This window comes from Podarcis erhardii (genome assembly GCF_964252035.2).
Source record: "Podarcis erhardii genome assembly, chromosome: Z".
Lineage (NCBI taxonomy): Eukaryota > Metazoa > Chordata > Lepidosauria > Squamata > Lacertidae > Podarcis > Podarcis erhardii.
In genome coordinates, this window is record NC_138504.1 from 12,131,016 (window position 1) to 12,144,941 (window position 13,926).

Here is a 13,926-nt window from a genome sequence, read left to right on the forward strand (position 1 = left end):
AGCTCCAAGTTTTGGCCAAGATATTCTCAACAGACCCATTTTCTCTTTGGCATTGCAACTGCTGCCCCTTCCTTCACTTGCCAGTCTGCCAAACTGTCCTAAGGGAGAGCAGAACACAGGTAGATGTGATGCTTCTGCATCTCCTAACAGACTGCCTGCTCAGAAAAGGCAGGTGAGTAGGTAGCAGCAATGAAGAGGAGAGGAGGCAGAGCCAGGGGGCTCCAAGGGTTAATGGAGGGGTAGCCTGCTTGGGTTCGGACCTTAGCAGCGACTTGACAGTGCTGAACCCTGGTGTTCTGTGCTCCATGCAATTCGGCATCCATAACTTGGATTCTCTCCACCCGCTAGCCACATCTAACCTACTTTTCTCATGACCACAGTGGCAATATCATTTCAGTTTGGGATCTGCTTACATGTCGCCCTACAGCAGATGCATCCAGTGAATGATAAAAGAGTTTGCAAACAATGAAATCTCCGTGCAAAAGCCAGCCTTCTGTAGGGTAGTTCGTCTCAGTTCAGAAATCTCCCTTGATCTTCTGGGATTAGTACAACTCAGAAGGCTGTTGTTCTGATGTGTTGCAGAGAGCCTCGGGTGTGTTACTTGAACATGATTGCACTTCTCAACCTCTCTCCACAGGGAGCACAATAGCTCTGAGTGTAAGGCTGGCAATGATACTGTGGTTTTTTAACAAAACAGCAAGGCAGACTTCTCTGCCTGAGCAGATCTGGACTTTCACATTGCTGATGAACAAAGGTGGATTGATCATGTTTTCATTCATATGTCAGGTCCATTCTAATTTTGCATCAATCTGTTTTTTAGCTTAAAATGTGTTTAAATAAGTACTTTACACATGTATTTCATCACAACCTTTTTCCTCAAAAAAAAAATTAAATTTGGTTATCTCGATATGGACATTTCTTAAAGTACTGTTTCCTCAAATATGTTTCTTTCTCTTCTTTGCACATTTTGGTGTGAAGCTGAGAGCTGTATTGAAAAATTTGGAGAAATGTGAAATCCAAAGGGAAATTACTTTCCAAACCATGTAGTTTATGTTTGTGTGACTGGTTTTGAATTTATTTATTTATTTTATTAAACATATATCTTGCCCTTCTTTCTAAAGGAGCCCAGGCACCCAGCAAACCTTCCTCTGATAACAAAAAGCAATTTAAAATATAATTAAAACATTTAAAAACTTTTATGTTTTGACAACTGCTTATAAGCCTGCTTGGCAAGGAAACCCATTGTGCCCAAGAGCCCTCCAGAGCCTGAATCTGGCATTGCTTCTGCTTCTCTTTTTCCTTGCCAGCCAGTTGCTCCAGCTACTTTTCCCCAGCACTCAAATACAGGGCCAGTCCACCCTTGAGGCAAGGCAAGGCAACTGCCTCAGGGTGCAAGATCTACAGGGACAGCAGGTCCAGATGTAGATCTTTCTTCCCTCCTTGCTCCTGATGTAGATCTGCACTCGCCTCTTCTTCCCTGGCAGGGAAGGGGGCACCATTTTGTGGTTTGCATCAGGTGCCAAATTGTCTTGAGCTAGCCCTGAAGCACAGCTCCTTTAGCTCTTATTTATTATAAAGTTATAGGGGCTATGAACTGGCCAAAATATGGGGAGAGCCTAGGGTAGGGCTTATGAATTTAATTAAGGAAGACCCCTGCCCCTGGTACCTTTTCCCATATAATTCAGCGCTGTTGTTCTGCCCTCAAAGTAAGGTTCCAGATGCATTTTTACTGCATGGGGAAACAAATGGGGGGGAGGTTGCAAGGGAAACATAATAGGTGGGAGGATTAAGCTCCCTCCTTCCTGTTACTCTTTTTACTGCAAATCATGCCCTTTCCCCCAATTTGCAGCTTTTTCTGCTGCCGAATCTGTAATTTGCTCCTAATGTGCTTGATCATCCCATGGTCTGCAGCACTCAAGTACAGTGGTACCTCGGGTTACATACGCTTCAGGTTACATACGTTTCAGGTTACAGACTCTGCTAACCCAGAAATAGTGCTTCAGGTTAAGAACTTTGCTTCAGGATGAGAACAGAAATCGTGCGGTGGCGGCGTGGCATTAGCGGGAGGCCCCATTAGCTAAAGTGGTGCTTCAGGTTAATTACAGGTTAAGAATGGACCTCTGGAACGAATTAAGTACTTAACCCGAGGTACCACTGTAGCCCCAAGTTGGGTGCATTTGCTTAGACAAAATTTTACCTTGACAAGAAGAGAAGGAAGGAAGGAAGGAAATAAATCGGGAAATAAATCAGGAAATTGGTAAGCAAATACTAGGGAACCTGCCACATTCTGCAACCCGGAAAGGTGACTCCTTTAACCTTGATATGAATTACTATGCAAATAGGCACATCTTTCCTTTTGCTTACTTTGCATAATGCATTCTCTTACTCCTTGTCCTTGAGAGGGGGAAGGGATGGGTTGATGGGCACTACAGCTCATCTCTGATTATTCAGCTACTCTTCTGGATTTAAGCAGACACTTTGCCATACATTTCCAAGCTTATCTCCACACCCATAAGGACTAGAACCTTTGCTTTCTGTATTTAAATGAAAGCTGAACTTTGCCCTTCGTGGCCTTAAGGATTAGAGTTTTTAAAAAAATAAATTAAGACAGCTGTCACTCAATCTACTATGACTTGCACCAGAGCCAGGGGAAAGGAGTGTGCAGTTTGGTTCCTTCCACACTCCCTTTTTCATACCATTTTTCTTCACAGAATAATGAAATTCACACTCATTTTTCCCCCACCGCCACCAATGGAGAGGCAGAAAGATATGGCAGTTCATAGGGGCAGGGGGCTTAATAATAAAATGCCCACAAGGCCATTTGAAGATGAGCTCCCCTATAAAACAGCTCATTATGGCAAATACACTTTTCATTCAAAAGATGGCTTTACTTTCTCTCAGGAGCTTAGGAGCCTGTCAGAAAAGTCAAGGGCAAAGAGTTTTTGCATTTCTCCAATGCCCCTGTGTGTCTTGTCTGGAAAAATGATTGTCTTATTTTGTATGCACGGTATTAATTTTGAATAACTATGCTACCAGCAACAGCAGCAGCAGCAAGGAATGGGATCTGAAGGAAGCCTGGTCTGTTGTGAAGTCAGTTCCTGCAACAGCCATGCTGAGCGGTTGCATAATTCATTATTTTGGCTTGTGTTTGTCCACTGTGTGCTTAAGCTGTCACAGCAGACAAGTGGCTCCTTCGAAGCTGGCCAGGCAGTCTAGATGATGCGTATCCACATTGCGGCTTCTTCTGATGCTGCCTTAGTGGCGTGAGCACTGCAGCAGTGTGCATCCCTCACAGAGCAAAGCTGGAAATTTGTGTCTCTTTCCCCAGAGGTTGCTCTTGCATATGTCTGAAACAACCTAAAGGCGCGAATATGTCCTTCCCTGCTGATACAATGGAATGGCCAGACAGTCCTAATTATTATTTGCCAGATAAGCCCTAATTAAGAACATAAGCAGAGTTCCATCTAGTCCATTGCCTTGTTTCCCACAGTGGCCAATGGGAAGCCTTCAAGCATATCTTGAAGACAACAGCCTTCTCTTCCTGCTGTTGCTCCCTAGCGAGAGCCATTCAGTGGTATACTGCATTTAAACATGGAAGCGCCATCTAGGCATCATGATGAACAGCTATGTGTTTCCCTTTAAATCCCTGTTACAGTGGTACCTCGGGTTAAGTACTTAATTCGTTCCGGAGGTCTGTTCTTAACCTGAAGCACCACTTTAGCTAATGGGGCCTCCTGCTGCCGCTGCGCCGCCGGAGCCCGATTTCTGTTCTTATCCTGAAGCAAAGTTCTTAACCTGAAGCACTATTTCTGGGTTAGCGGAGTGTGTAACCTGAAGCATGTGTAACCTGAAGCATATGTAACCCGAGGTACCACTGTACTTTGTTCAAAACCCACCTTTTACATAAAGTACCCCCCCCATTTATTTTATTACCTTTTATTTATTTTATACCTTCCCTTTCTTCAGTCATGGAACCCAAGGCACCGCTTAGTATCAGCAATGGGGTGGCCTCACTTTCCTTCAGACCATTATCCCCAGCCAGCAGGGCCTCAAGGACAACGGGAGCTGTAGTCCAAAATCATCAGGAGGTCACCAGGTTGAGGAAGGCTGTGTTTCTACATTTATTAAGTGTATAGAGCACAGGCTAAACTGAGCCTGGACTCAGTTTCTGAAGTGAAACTTCCCAGCTCCCTCCTGCCACCCCCACCCCTGGCACTGTTCATAGCATTAAAAATGTAGGTTCATGTCTTCGTGCAAAGACCTGGCTATCTTGATTACCTTGGCAGAAAGCATTCATCCTTTTTTTATAAGCTATTTCAATTTGGGGACAGATCCTCTTCCCTAGTGAGTTCTCACCTCCTTTGACATCTTTTGAACAATTGTTTCAATATCAAATCTGTGTCAGAGTCATGCATAACCTCATTTTTACCCTATTTTTGAGACTTTGCCTCTTGGGGTCTGTTTCTACTATCAGTTGAAAGCACTGGACCATTTTGCCTATGGGTCTTCACTACATTGTGGGCCCTCGCCCAGACATTACTGGGTTGCATGTGTGTGTGTGCTTTAGGGGGGGCTGGGGTGGATCAGAATGCCAGAACTTGACTTGGTGTCAAACACCTAAAATAGCAACTGAATGGGATGGTGTTCTCCCCCACCAAAACTAAGAAAGGAAAAAAGGCAATAGGCTGTATGCATTCTGCAAAAGTGCAGGGCGATAACAGGAGATAGCATTAACCACAGAACACAAACTTCCTGATTCTTTTTTTGTTTCTAGCCTTTGTGCTCCAAAGATTGGCTTGAAGATGTTTGAGCTATGACTGGGGGATTCCTAGATGCTAGAAGAGTGGGGGCAGAATAAGCTTTCCACACTTTCAAAACATATGGGCTCTTGTACTGATTATTATAGCTCTGTCTTGGGGATCACTGAAGTACTGTATGTGAAGCAATGTAAGGAATCATGAGGGGTATACATTACCTAAGAACTACTGAGATATAATATGTGTGAGGTGTTGGCTTGGGTGGCTTTTAAAGAGGATTAGACAAATTCATGGGAGATAAAGCTCTCGCTGGCCACAGACCACAATGGCTACGTTCTACCTACATAGTTAGGAGGGAAGTGGGGAGAGAACTATTGTGCTCAGGTGCTGCTTCCAGAGTAAGAACAGCATGCGGGAATAGATGGGCTCTTATGACATGAGTGCAACAGCACCCTCCCATCTTGCAATTTCTAAGAACTGGTATTCAGGTACACACTGCCTCCAATACTGCTGAAGGAGCATAGCAGTTGTAGCCATTAACCACTGCTGGCTTTATCCTCCATGAGTGCATCTAATCCTCACTTAAAGACATCCAGCCTTTGCCTCCATGGTTCCCTCCATAGGTTTTGGCTGAGGGTGATAGGAATTAGAGGTCGCCATGTTAGCAGAAAGGCTGTTCTAAATAAATGCCTTTTGTTTTTATGCAAAGATGGCAGGGATACCTGGCTGTAATTCTCTCTTCTCTTTTCTGTGTGTTGTCTTTTCAGAGAGCAGACATTGCAGTTGCCCCGCTGACTATAACTTTGGTCCGAGAAGAAGTCATAGACTTTTCCAAGCCATTTATGAGCCTGGGCATTTCCATCATGATCAAGAAGCCCCAAAAGTCTAAACCGGGGGTCTTCTCCTTCCTGGATCCTTTGGCCTATGAAATTTGGATGTGTATAGTCTTTGCTTACATTGGAGTCAGCGTGGTTCTGTTCCTAGTCAGCAGATTCAGCCCTTACGAGTGGCATTTGGAGGACAACCAGGAAGAACCACGAGACCCTCAGAACCCTCCTGACCCTCCAAATGAGTTTGGAATATTTAACAGCCTTTGGTTTTCCCTGGGTGCCTTTATGCAGCAAGGATGCGATATTTCTCCAAGGTTTGTTTTTTTTCCACCCCATATCACACTCCCATCACCTTTTTGCATTTTATGGTCGTTGGCTGATGCCATGGTGCATATATGCTTCTTTCTCAAACATGCTTTCCAAATTTTTATTTTGACATTCCATCCAATGCTAAGCTTCCTCCATCAAGCCACAATTGCTTGCCGGCGTTCGCCCTTGAAAAGAAACGTTTGTGACGGGCATTGCTTTTCAATGCCTCTCATCCGTGCATCACTGCCAGAACTTATATACACCATGTTGAGACTGTAAAATGCATCGGGTTTTTACATCTTTCAGCAATACTTGGAGGGTTACCGTGTTTTTGCTGCATCTCTCATTTTACGGTCATCTGCTTGGTGCATATAACACTTTGATTTCTGCTTTGCAAAACAAGAGCCAATGCCTTTGCAAAGCCACACATGCAACAGCATTTTAAAAATAAAAATAGAAACCCTCTATGCTGCTCACCATTATTCACACTAGCTTTTTAAGTTTTCGTCATGCCTTCATCTTCTTGTCTTTTTTTCCTCTCATCCATGACTTATGTTGTTATCTGATATTCATTCCTTCATACACATCCTCCAGAACTGTTATGTCTTGCCTTGTGTACATGTTGTTCTGAAAAACAAATTTGCTCGGATCTCCCAGTCTTTTAAACATAGGTCAGAGCCTTGACTGACAACGTTACGTTGGGACACGTCAGGGAAACTAGATAAATGCAGATTGAATGTAAGTTGGTGTGGAACAGCAAAACAAAACAAAAAATTCAAATAGCCAGCTTACATTAAAAAATGTATCATTTCCAATCTCTAGAAGTACAAGGGTTAAAGCTTTTGAAATAGTGCAAAGAGGAGGCCTCTTTGTGAGGCCTGCTCCTCAACACTCATTATGGCTACAGCCCCAATCCATATTGTCTTTGTAACAAAGGCTACCATATTTCAGTAATAAATCTTATTTGTATTAGCTCTTGGTATGGCATATCTCAGCAATCCTACGGAAAGAGGCAATGCTTTTGAATTTTAAAGACACTTTAAAAAACCCTTTTAGTAACAGTAACTGGAGATCTACCTTTGGGCACTCTCCACATTAGTGTCTCCTGTGCCAAGAAAAGTACAGTGGTACCTCGGGTTATGAACTTAATTCATTTCAGAGGTCCATTCTTAACTCAGAATCATTCTTAACCTGAGGTGCACTTTCGCTAATGGGGTCGCCCGCCGACGCCACTCGATTTCCGTTCTCATCCTGGAGCAAAGTTCTCAAACTGAGGTACTACGTCCGGGTTAGCAGAGTTTGTAACCCGAAGTGTTTGTAACCCGAAGCTTTTGTAACCTGAGTTACCACTGTGCTCAATTAACTGACGTTCTGCTCCCTCCTAGCAGAAGGCATCCCCCCCCCCCCATGATTTCTTAACTTAAGGGGACAATCTCCTAAAAAAAAAGCTTAACAAATTTGGCTGCTCCCCCTAACAAAAATCCTATTACTGGCTACTCCCATGATCCGAAAGATTTTCTGCTTGTCCGATGCTTTCTAGACACAGGTCTGAACAGTTTTTGGTTGCTCCCCCTGCCCCCACTTTCCCTAGGAAAACCCTAGGGAATGGAGCAAATGTCAGTACCTGGAAAACCCAACAGATGTTTCCTTCTATTCAGCAGCAAAGAGCGGGATTCCCCTGGGGGAAGCAGTGGGACAGCAGAAGGGCTTACCCACACTAAGCTTTTGCCCAGCTCTTTCTAGGCACTGGCCCAAGCTTATAAGCTCCATATCCAAGCGCATATATATATATATATATATATATATATATATATATATTGCCCGCAAACATCAATTCAGGTTTTCTGTGGGTTGCTGTTTGCTCCAATTGAGCTTATAAAAGCAGGTTTTCACAGGGAAAGCTCCTGAGCAAAAAAAAAAAAAGGGGGGGGAATCATAAACAGAGCCTTAAAGCCTGGAATGAGCAGGGGAAAGGCAAGTGTGGATGAGCCCTAAGTCTGAATGAGCCCTTATTCATTGAGACTGAACTGTGCAAACACGAAAGCTTTTTAACAGAAGCATGTTGCAATGTATTGATGAAATCTGAGAAGGGAGCATGGACAGGATTTGGGGGGTGGGGTGGGCAGGCCTTCTGGTGGGGGGGGGGCAGAACCTCAGTTAGCTCTGTATTTTTATTGATTGGGAGGGCAGCTGCCACTCCCTGCCACTCCCCCCCCTTGGCTATACCCATGGAAGGGAGATTTATGTTGTTTCTCTGATGAAATTGCCCCCCACTCTATTGAAAGCTACTTTCTATCAGGCCAGGCCATGTAGACCACAGTTGTCTCCTCTCAGTGGTAGCCAGAGGAGAATGCTCAGTTAGGGCAAATGGGGCACTGTCCCACCAATTTCAGTCTTCTTTCAGCAATCTCCACCTGTCTGCCTTCTTATTTGCAACTATTCCAGAGAAATAGCACTGGCCATCAACTTCTCCACCATAAGTCTTGCCCTTCTGGATTTAACAAATAGGATTATGGAAGCAAAAGGAGAATTGCGGTAGTTGGTTCTGCCTGCCATTTGTTATGACTCTGCCTATCATTAGCTCTGGCTCCACCTACTGGTGGCCTCTCTACCTTCCACCCTCCCAGTCCCATTGAGTACCAGCCACCAGTAGCTCTCCAGAATCCCATCACCTGGTGCCTGAACCGTCCAGCTGAAGATGCCTGGGATTCATGTAGAGCAGGGGTCAGCAAACTTTTTCAGCAGGCGGCCAGTCCACTGTCCCTCAGACCTTGTGGGGGGCTGGACTATATTTTGGGGATAAAAATAAACTAATTCCCATGCCCCACAAATAACCCAGAGATGCATTTAAAGTGAAAGCACACATTCAGGCCCCACAAATAACCCAGAGATGCATTTTGAATAAAAGGACACATTCTACTCATGTAAAAACACGCTGATTCCCAGACCGTCCGTGGGCCAGATTTAGAAGGTGATTGGGTCGGATCTGGCCCCTGGCCCTTAGTTTGCCTACCCGTGATGTAGAGACCTGCATGCAGATGGTGGAGCAGAGTTGCCATGAGTCCTACTTTGCATGAGTCCTACTGTTTGAAGTGCTTCTCCTTTTCCCATGTCTAGAAAGTATGGCTCTGAGTGGCTTTCCACTTGTGCTGGGCTTTCTAGACATGGGTCTGAGTGGTTTTGCCTTTGTCCTGCTGTTGCTTCCCCCTGGAAAACCCACTCTTTAGCACCAAATTGGAACAAATGGCAATATGCAGAAACCCCAGTTGCTATTTGTTCTGATTCAACACTAAACCATGGGTTTCTCCAGGGGAACGAGATGGGGATGAACCCCAGATAGGGTTTAAAGGTAAAGAGCCATTAGAAGGGAGATCTAGGACCTTGTAGTTACACATCAACAGTTAGCACCTAGGTAGCAGGTTCAACATGCAAACAAGTCACCTGTTCACCGTCTTTCACAGTATGGGAAGTTACATGATATTTCATATGCAATGCTGTATCCTATTTTCTCCCCTTTTTTGGCCATACCTATGTGGCTACCCTAGCACATGTGCTGTCAGTCAATGCTTTTCTCCTGGGGGTATTCAAGGGTATGCAGTACCAACACTTCTTTTTTAAAAAAAGAAAGAAAAGAAAAGCACTAGTTCAAAGTGTGGCTCTTACTGTAATGACTTCATGGTGAGTACCAGCACCATTTTTCCAGAAGAAAAGCACTGCTGTCAGCGTGTAATAATCTCTCCTTTTCATTGCTATTAGTTGCAGAGGGGGAGTCAGGTGCCCTCTTGTACCTATTTCCCCATCTTCAAGGACTAACGATAGCTTCAGGGATGGGTTTTTTTAGGAGACCGATATAATATTTGCAAGAACGAAAGATCAAGACTGTGGATCTAGATGACAAAGAGTTCTGATGAAATTAAATGGGACTGGACCAGAATTCACACAAAGTCGTGACTGCATGTTTGTTATAGTCACATTAAGATCCAAACCTTATGATCTGTCCAGCTGTTCATGTGCAATGCCTCTATAAGGATTTGTTGATGGCCAAACAAATTTCTGTCACAATACCCTTCTGTATATGAGTAGCTTAGAGCCTCCTTCATGTGCCCGTGTGCTTTGTAGTTTAATCCTGAAACCTGTAATGAGACCCTGCCTCTCTGCTTGCTGTTAAGATAGTGTGTAGTGATAGCATTTAAATTGCTGTTGACCATGTGTTCACCCATTAAAGGACCGGGAAAATAAGCATGAGGCATCACATGGAAAGCTGCAGGCTTTATGTTTATTTCCACTAGACCTGTTTTTCAGCTGTAAATAGAATCCCATAGGATTTCTGTTAGGCTCTTTAGATGACTCTTAACATGTTCAGCAATCTCTGTTTTGCATAATGAATGGGACATTTTCTCTCCTTATCAGCGTCCCAATTTTGGATGCTTCAAGAAGGCCTATGAAAGATCAAAGTCGCTGTAATATACATATCAGTCTATGAGTAGCTAATGTTATTAAAGTTCCCAACCCACTCTTGGCTGCTCCCCATGCCTGGAGATTAGTGGGGGGCCCCAATTCAAGAAAGCCCAACATTTTGTCAGTAATTAGCACTGTGTTGTGGCCAAACCACACAACGAAACATCAGAAGATTTACCCACAATTCAATACAAGTAATTAATATTTTATTTGTGCAGAAGAACATTTCTGCCTCTGCCTTTCAGCTCAGAGGGGTCCCCAAGGCAATTCATAATAATAAAATATAAATAAATGTACAATATGACAATAAAAAATGTAGACACATTTTTTAAAATAACAAATGCCAGAGAGCATTAAAGGAGAAGTGAATGAAACAGAATATGTAGTGGGATTTAAAACACATAGTAAACCAACTTGTAGTAATAAGGGCGGGGGGGGGGGAGAGAGACTTGTCTGCCTGTCCAAAAGCAATAAGAAAGGGGACAGCCCAGGCCTCTCTAAGGAAGCAATTCCACAGTCTGGGTGCTGCAACTGAGAAGGCCCTGTCCTATATCAGAAAACAAACCAGAGTGCTTTCTTAGCATTACATGTAAACCAATGCTAATGGTTTGTTTCTCTCTGTACATACCACAGGAGTGCTCCATATTATATTCTTCTTGTGGTTTGAAGAAGAGAAACAATGAGCATCGGTTAGCACATAATGGCTTGTTTCAGTATGGCATAGCAAAGGGAGGCAAGTTGGCATGATTTGAGTTGCATGCATGCACCAGCATGCTTGCTAATTCCTGGTAAGCCATAGTTTTTAAACATTGGTTCACCATTATGTGCAAACCAGACCAATGATTCTTATTGCTAAAGAGACAATCCACTTTTGAAGCAGAACAGAGGCATGTTTCTTCAGCAGTGGGAACTGCTCAGGGGTGGAGGACAATGAGCCAAACCTCTGCTGCACATACTTCCCACCCACCCACCCACCCAACCAACCACAATTGCATACCTTTCCTGTGGATCCCAGCCACTGCTCTGTAAATGTGAAGAAGCTGAACAAGGTTTTCATTTGTTCAGAAGATACTGAGCCTATAGTCCGTTTTTTAATATCACTAGTTAAAGGAGTTTAGGTCCTCCGGTGTGAGTTTTGTTGGAGTACATTTATGGAATGAAAGCATGCAGAGCTGTTAGACAGACGAGAATTCTGGGAGAGACTTCACTGTTGGACTTCCTGACCTAGACTCTTTCAAGCTGCCTTTGTGTGAAACAGCCAGAACACCTAATGCCTAGTTAGACCTATAATAGGTGAGTATTTGGTGTGGAAATTCCTGAGGGTATGCCCTTACTTAATTTTAGATTTTTAGCTGGAATGAGCTACTCACTGCATTGGATTCTTCATGAGAATTAGCATTTGTCCAGGAAATTGAGTTCTGTTAGATGACAATGATTATCATTCATTCATTCATTCATTCACTCATTCATTCATTCATTTTCCTCCCTGTGGAACGCCCTCCCACAAGATGTCAAAGAGAACAACTACCAGACTTTTAGAAGACATCTGAAGGCAGCCCTGTTTAGGGAAGCTTTTAATGTTTGATGCATCACAGTATTTTAATATTTTTTGGGAAGTCGCCCAGAGTGGCTGAGGAAGCCCAGCCAGATGGGCAGGGTATAAATAATAATAAATTATTATTATTATTATTATTATTATTATTATTATTATTATTATTATTATTATATTCCACCCTTCCTCCCAAAGGAGCACAGGACAGCAAACATATCAATAATAATAAAAATGTAAAATAGTATAAAACAGTCTAAAAACAGATAAAATAATGCCACATTTCTGTGGGATGCTTCACACAGTACATTTTTAGGTGCACATCTAGGATTTTCTCACTGGGCACCTAAAACGTAGAACATCAGTGTGATGAATGCATGCATCCTTCTCAAGGAACATGATTCTATGCAACTGATTATTCAAAGCCCCAGATTTTGGAGGACCCTTGGACTAAACTCGCTCCATGGAGTCCCTTCCCTCAATGAGTCTACCTCCTTGTTGCAGCAGCTCTAGGGGAATCTTGTCCAGCAGCCTCCTGCCTGGATGTGGGCTCTTGTCAGATGTCTGACTATTGATGCCAGCCTGGGTTGTACACCCAAGGCTTTCTTCTGTTCACTATGTGAAATGGCCTTAAGACCCATTCAGCTGTTCCTCTCTCCCATGCAATGATGTGGGAAGTAGGAACGTACATGGATACAACATCCCACAAAGGGTCTTGCCTGGCCATGAGGGAGCTAAACCAGATTATGTCCATCTGTTTCACTGGAAGTACTTACCCAACCTGCAAAACAATTTCCAACTTGTTTTGAGCAGCAAGCTAAATGAGTTGACTACTTTCTCTCTGGATTGCATTCATGTCAAAGGAACAGAAGACAGGTCTGATGTTCACTGCTCTAAAATAATAATAATAATAATAATAATAATAATAATAATAATAATAATAATAATTCAAAGCATTGTATGAGTCTGCTTGCTTCAAACTATCCAGTTTCAATTTGTTTTGCCAGGACATAAGCATGGACTCAAGCATCCCCATGTAACACCTGTGTTTCCCAAGTGATTATGTTCTAATTGTGGCATATTTCCTGGGTTAGTGTCAATTAATTCACATAGGTGTGTGTCCCACACTCAAGGTGACATGGCAATGAAGCAGTTGTAAGAGAGAAGCAAGTTGGGAGATCTTGTCATAGATCATATCTGCCCTGACGATGTAATTATATGCCCTTTCCTGCTAGCAACACATCACATTGTCCAAGGAATGAGGTCCTCCTACTTACACAGATGGTCCTTATCAGGAGATCCTGATTGTGGCAGGTCCAGGGGACTCTTGTCAATCAGCCTCCTGCTTGGGTGTGGGCCCTTGACAAATGCCTGGCTATGTCAACTGCCGATGCCTGTACACCAAGGTTTGCTTCTTTTTTCTATGGTGTTACCTCCCTTTCCAGAGTTCATGTAGGTGATGGATGCACATTATGCTCAGTGAAAGAAAATATTTTTAAGGCCCCACCAGGATCCAAGGCACTCCATAGTGCTGTCCCTGCAGTAAGTGCCATGGATCTATGGAACCACTTTAAGGTAAAAGGTAAAAGGACCCCTGACCATTAGGTCCAGTCGTGACCAACTCTGAGGTTGCGGCGCTCATCTTGCTTTATTCGCCGAGGGAGCTGGCGTACAGCTTCCGGGTCATGTGGCCAGCATGACTAAGCCACTTCTGGCGAAGCAGAGCAGTGCACGGAAGCGCCGTTTACCTTCCCTCCGGAGTGGTACCTATTTATCTACTTGCTCTTTGACGTGCTTTCGAACTGCTAGGTTGGCAGAAGCAGAGACCAAGCAATGGGAGCTCACCCCATTGCGGGGATTCGAACCTCCAACCTTCTGATCAGCAAGTCCTAGGCTCTGTGGTTTAACCCACAGCGCCACTCAAAGACTTAGTAAGGTTTTCTAATTTATATTTAGACACACACACACTTACCATCTGCTTTTGAAAGTTCCATTGCCCCCCAAATAATAATAACAATAATAA

The 13,926-nt window shown here is 43.6% G+C and overlaps 1 protein-coding gene across 3 annotated transcripts in view; it reads left to right on the forward strand.

Annotated features, from left to right (window-relative positions):
- The window catches only part of GRIA3 (glutamate ionotropic receptor AMPA type subunit 3), a 213,384-nt gene that overhangs the window by 131,870 nt on the left and 67,588 nt on the right, over window positions 1-13,926 (forward strand). For all 3 annotated transcript variants that reach the window (XM_081847981.1, XM_081847980.1, XM_081847982.1), the window contains one exon: window positions 5,525-5,901. In XM_081847981.1, the coding sequence (XP_081704107.1) occupies window positions 5,525-5,901 (377 nt within the window). The remainder of the gene's footprint in view (window positions 1-5,524; window positions 5,902-13,926) is intronic.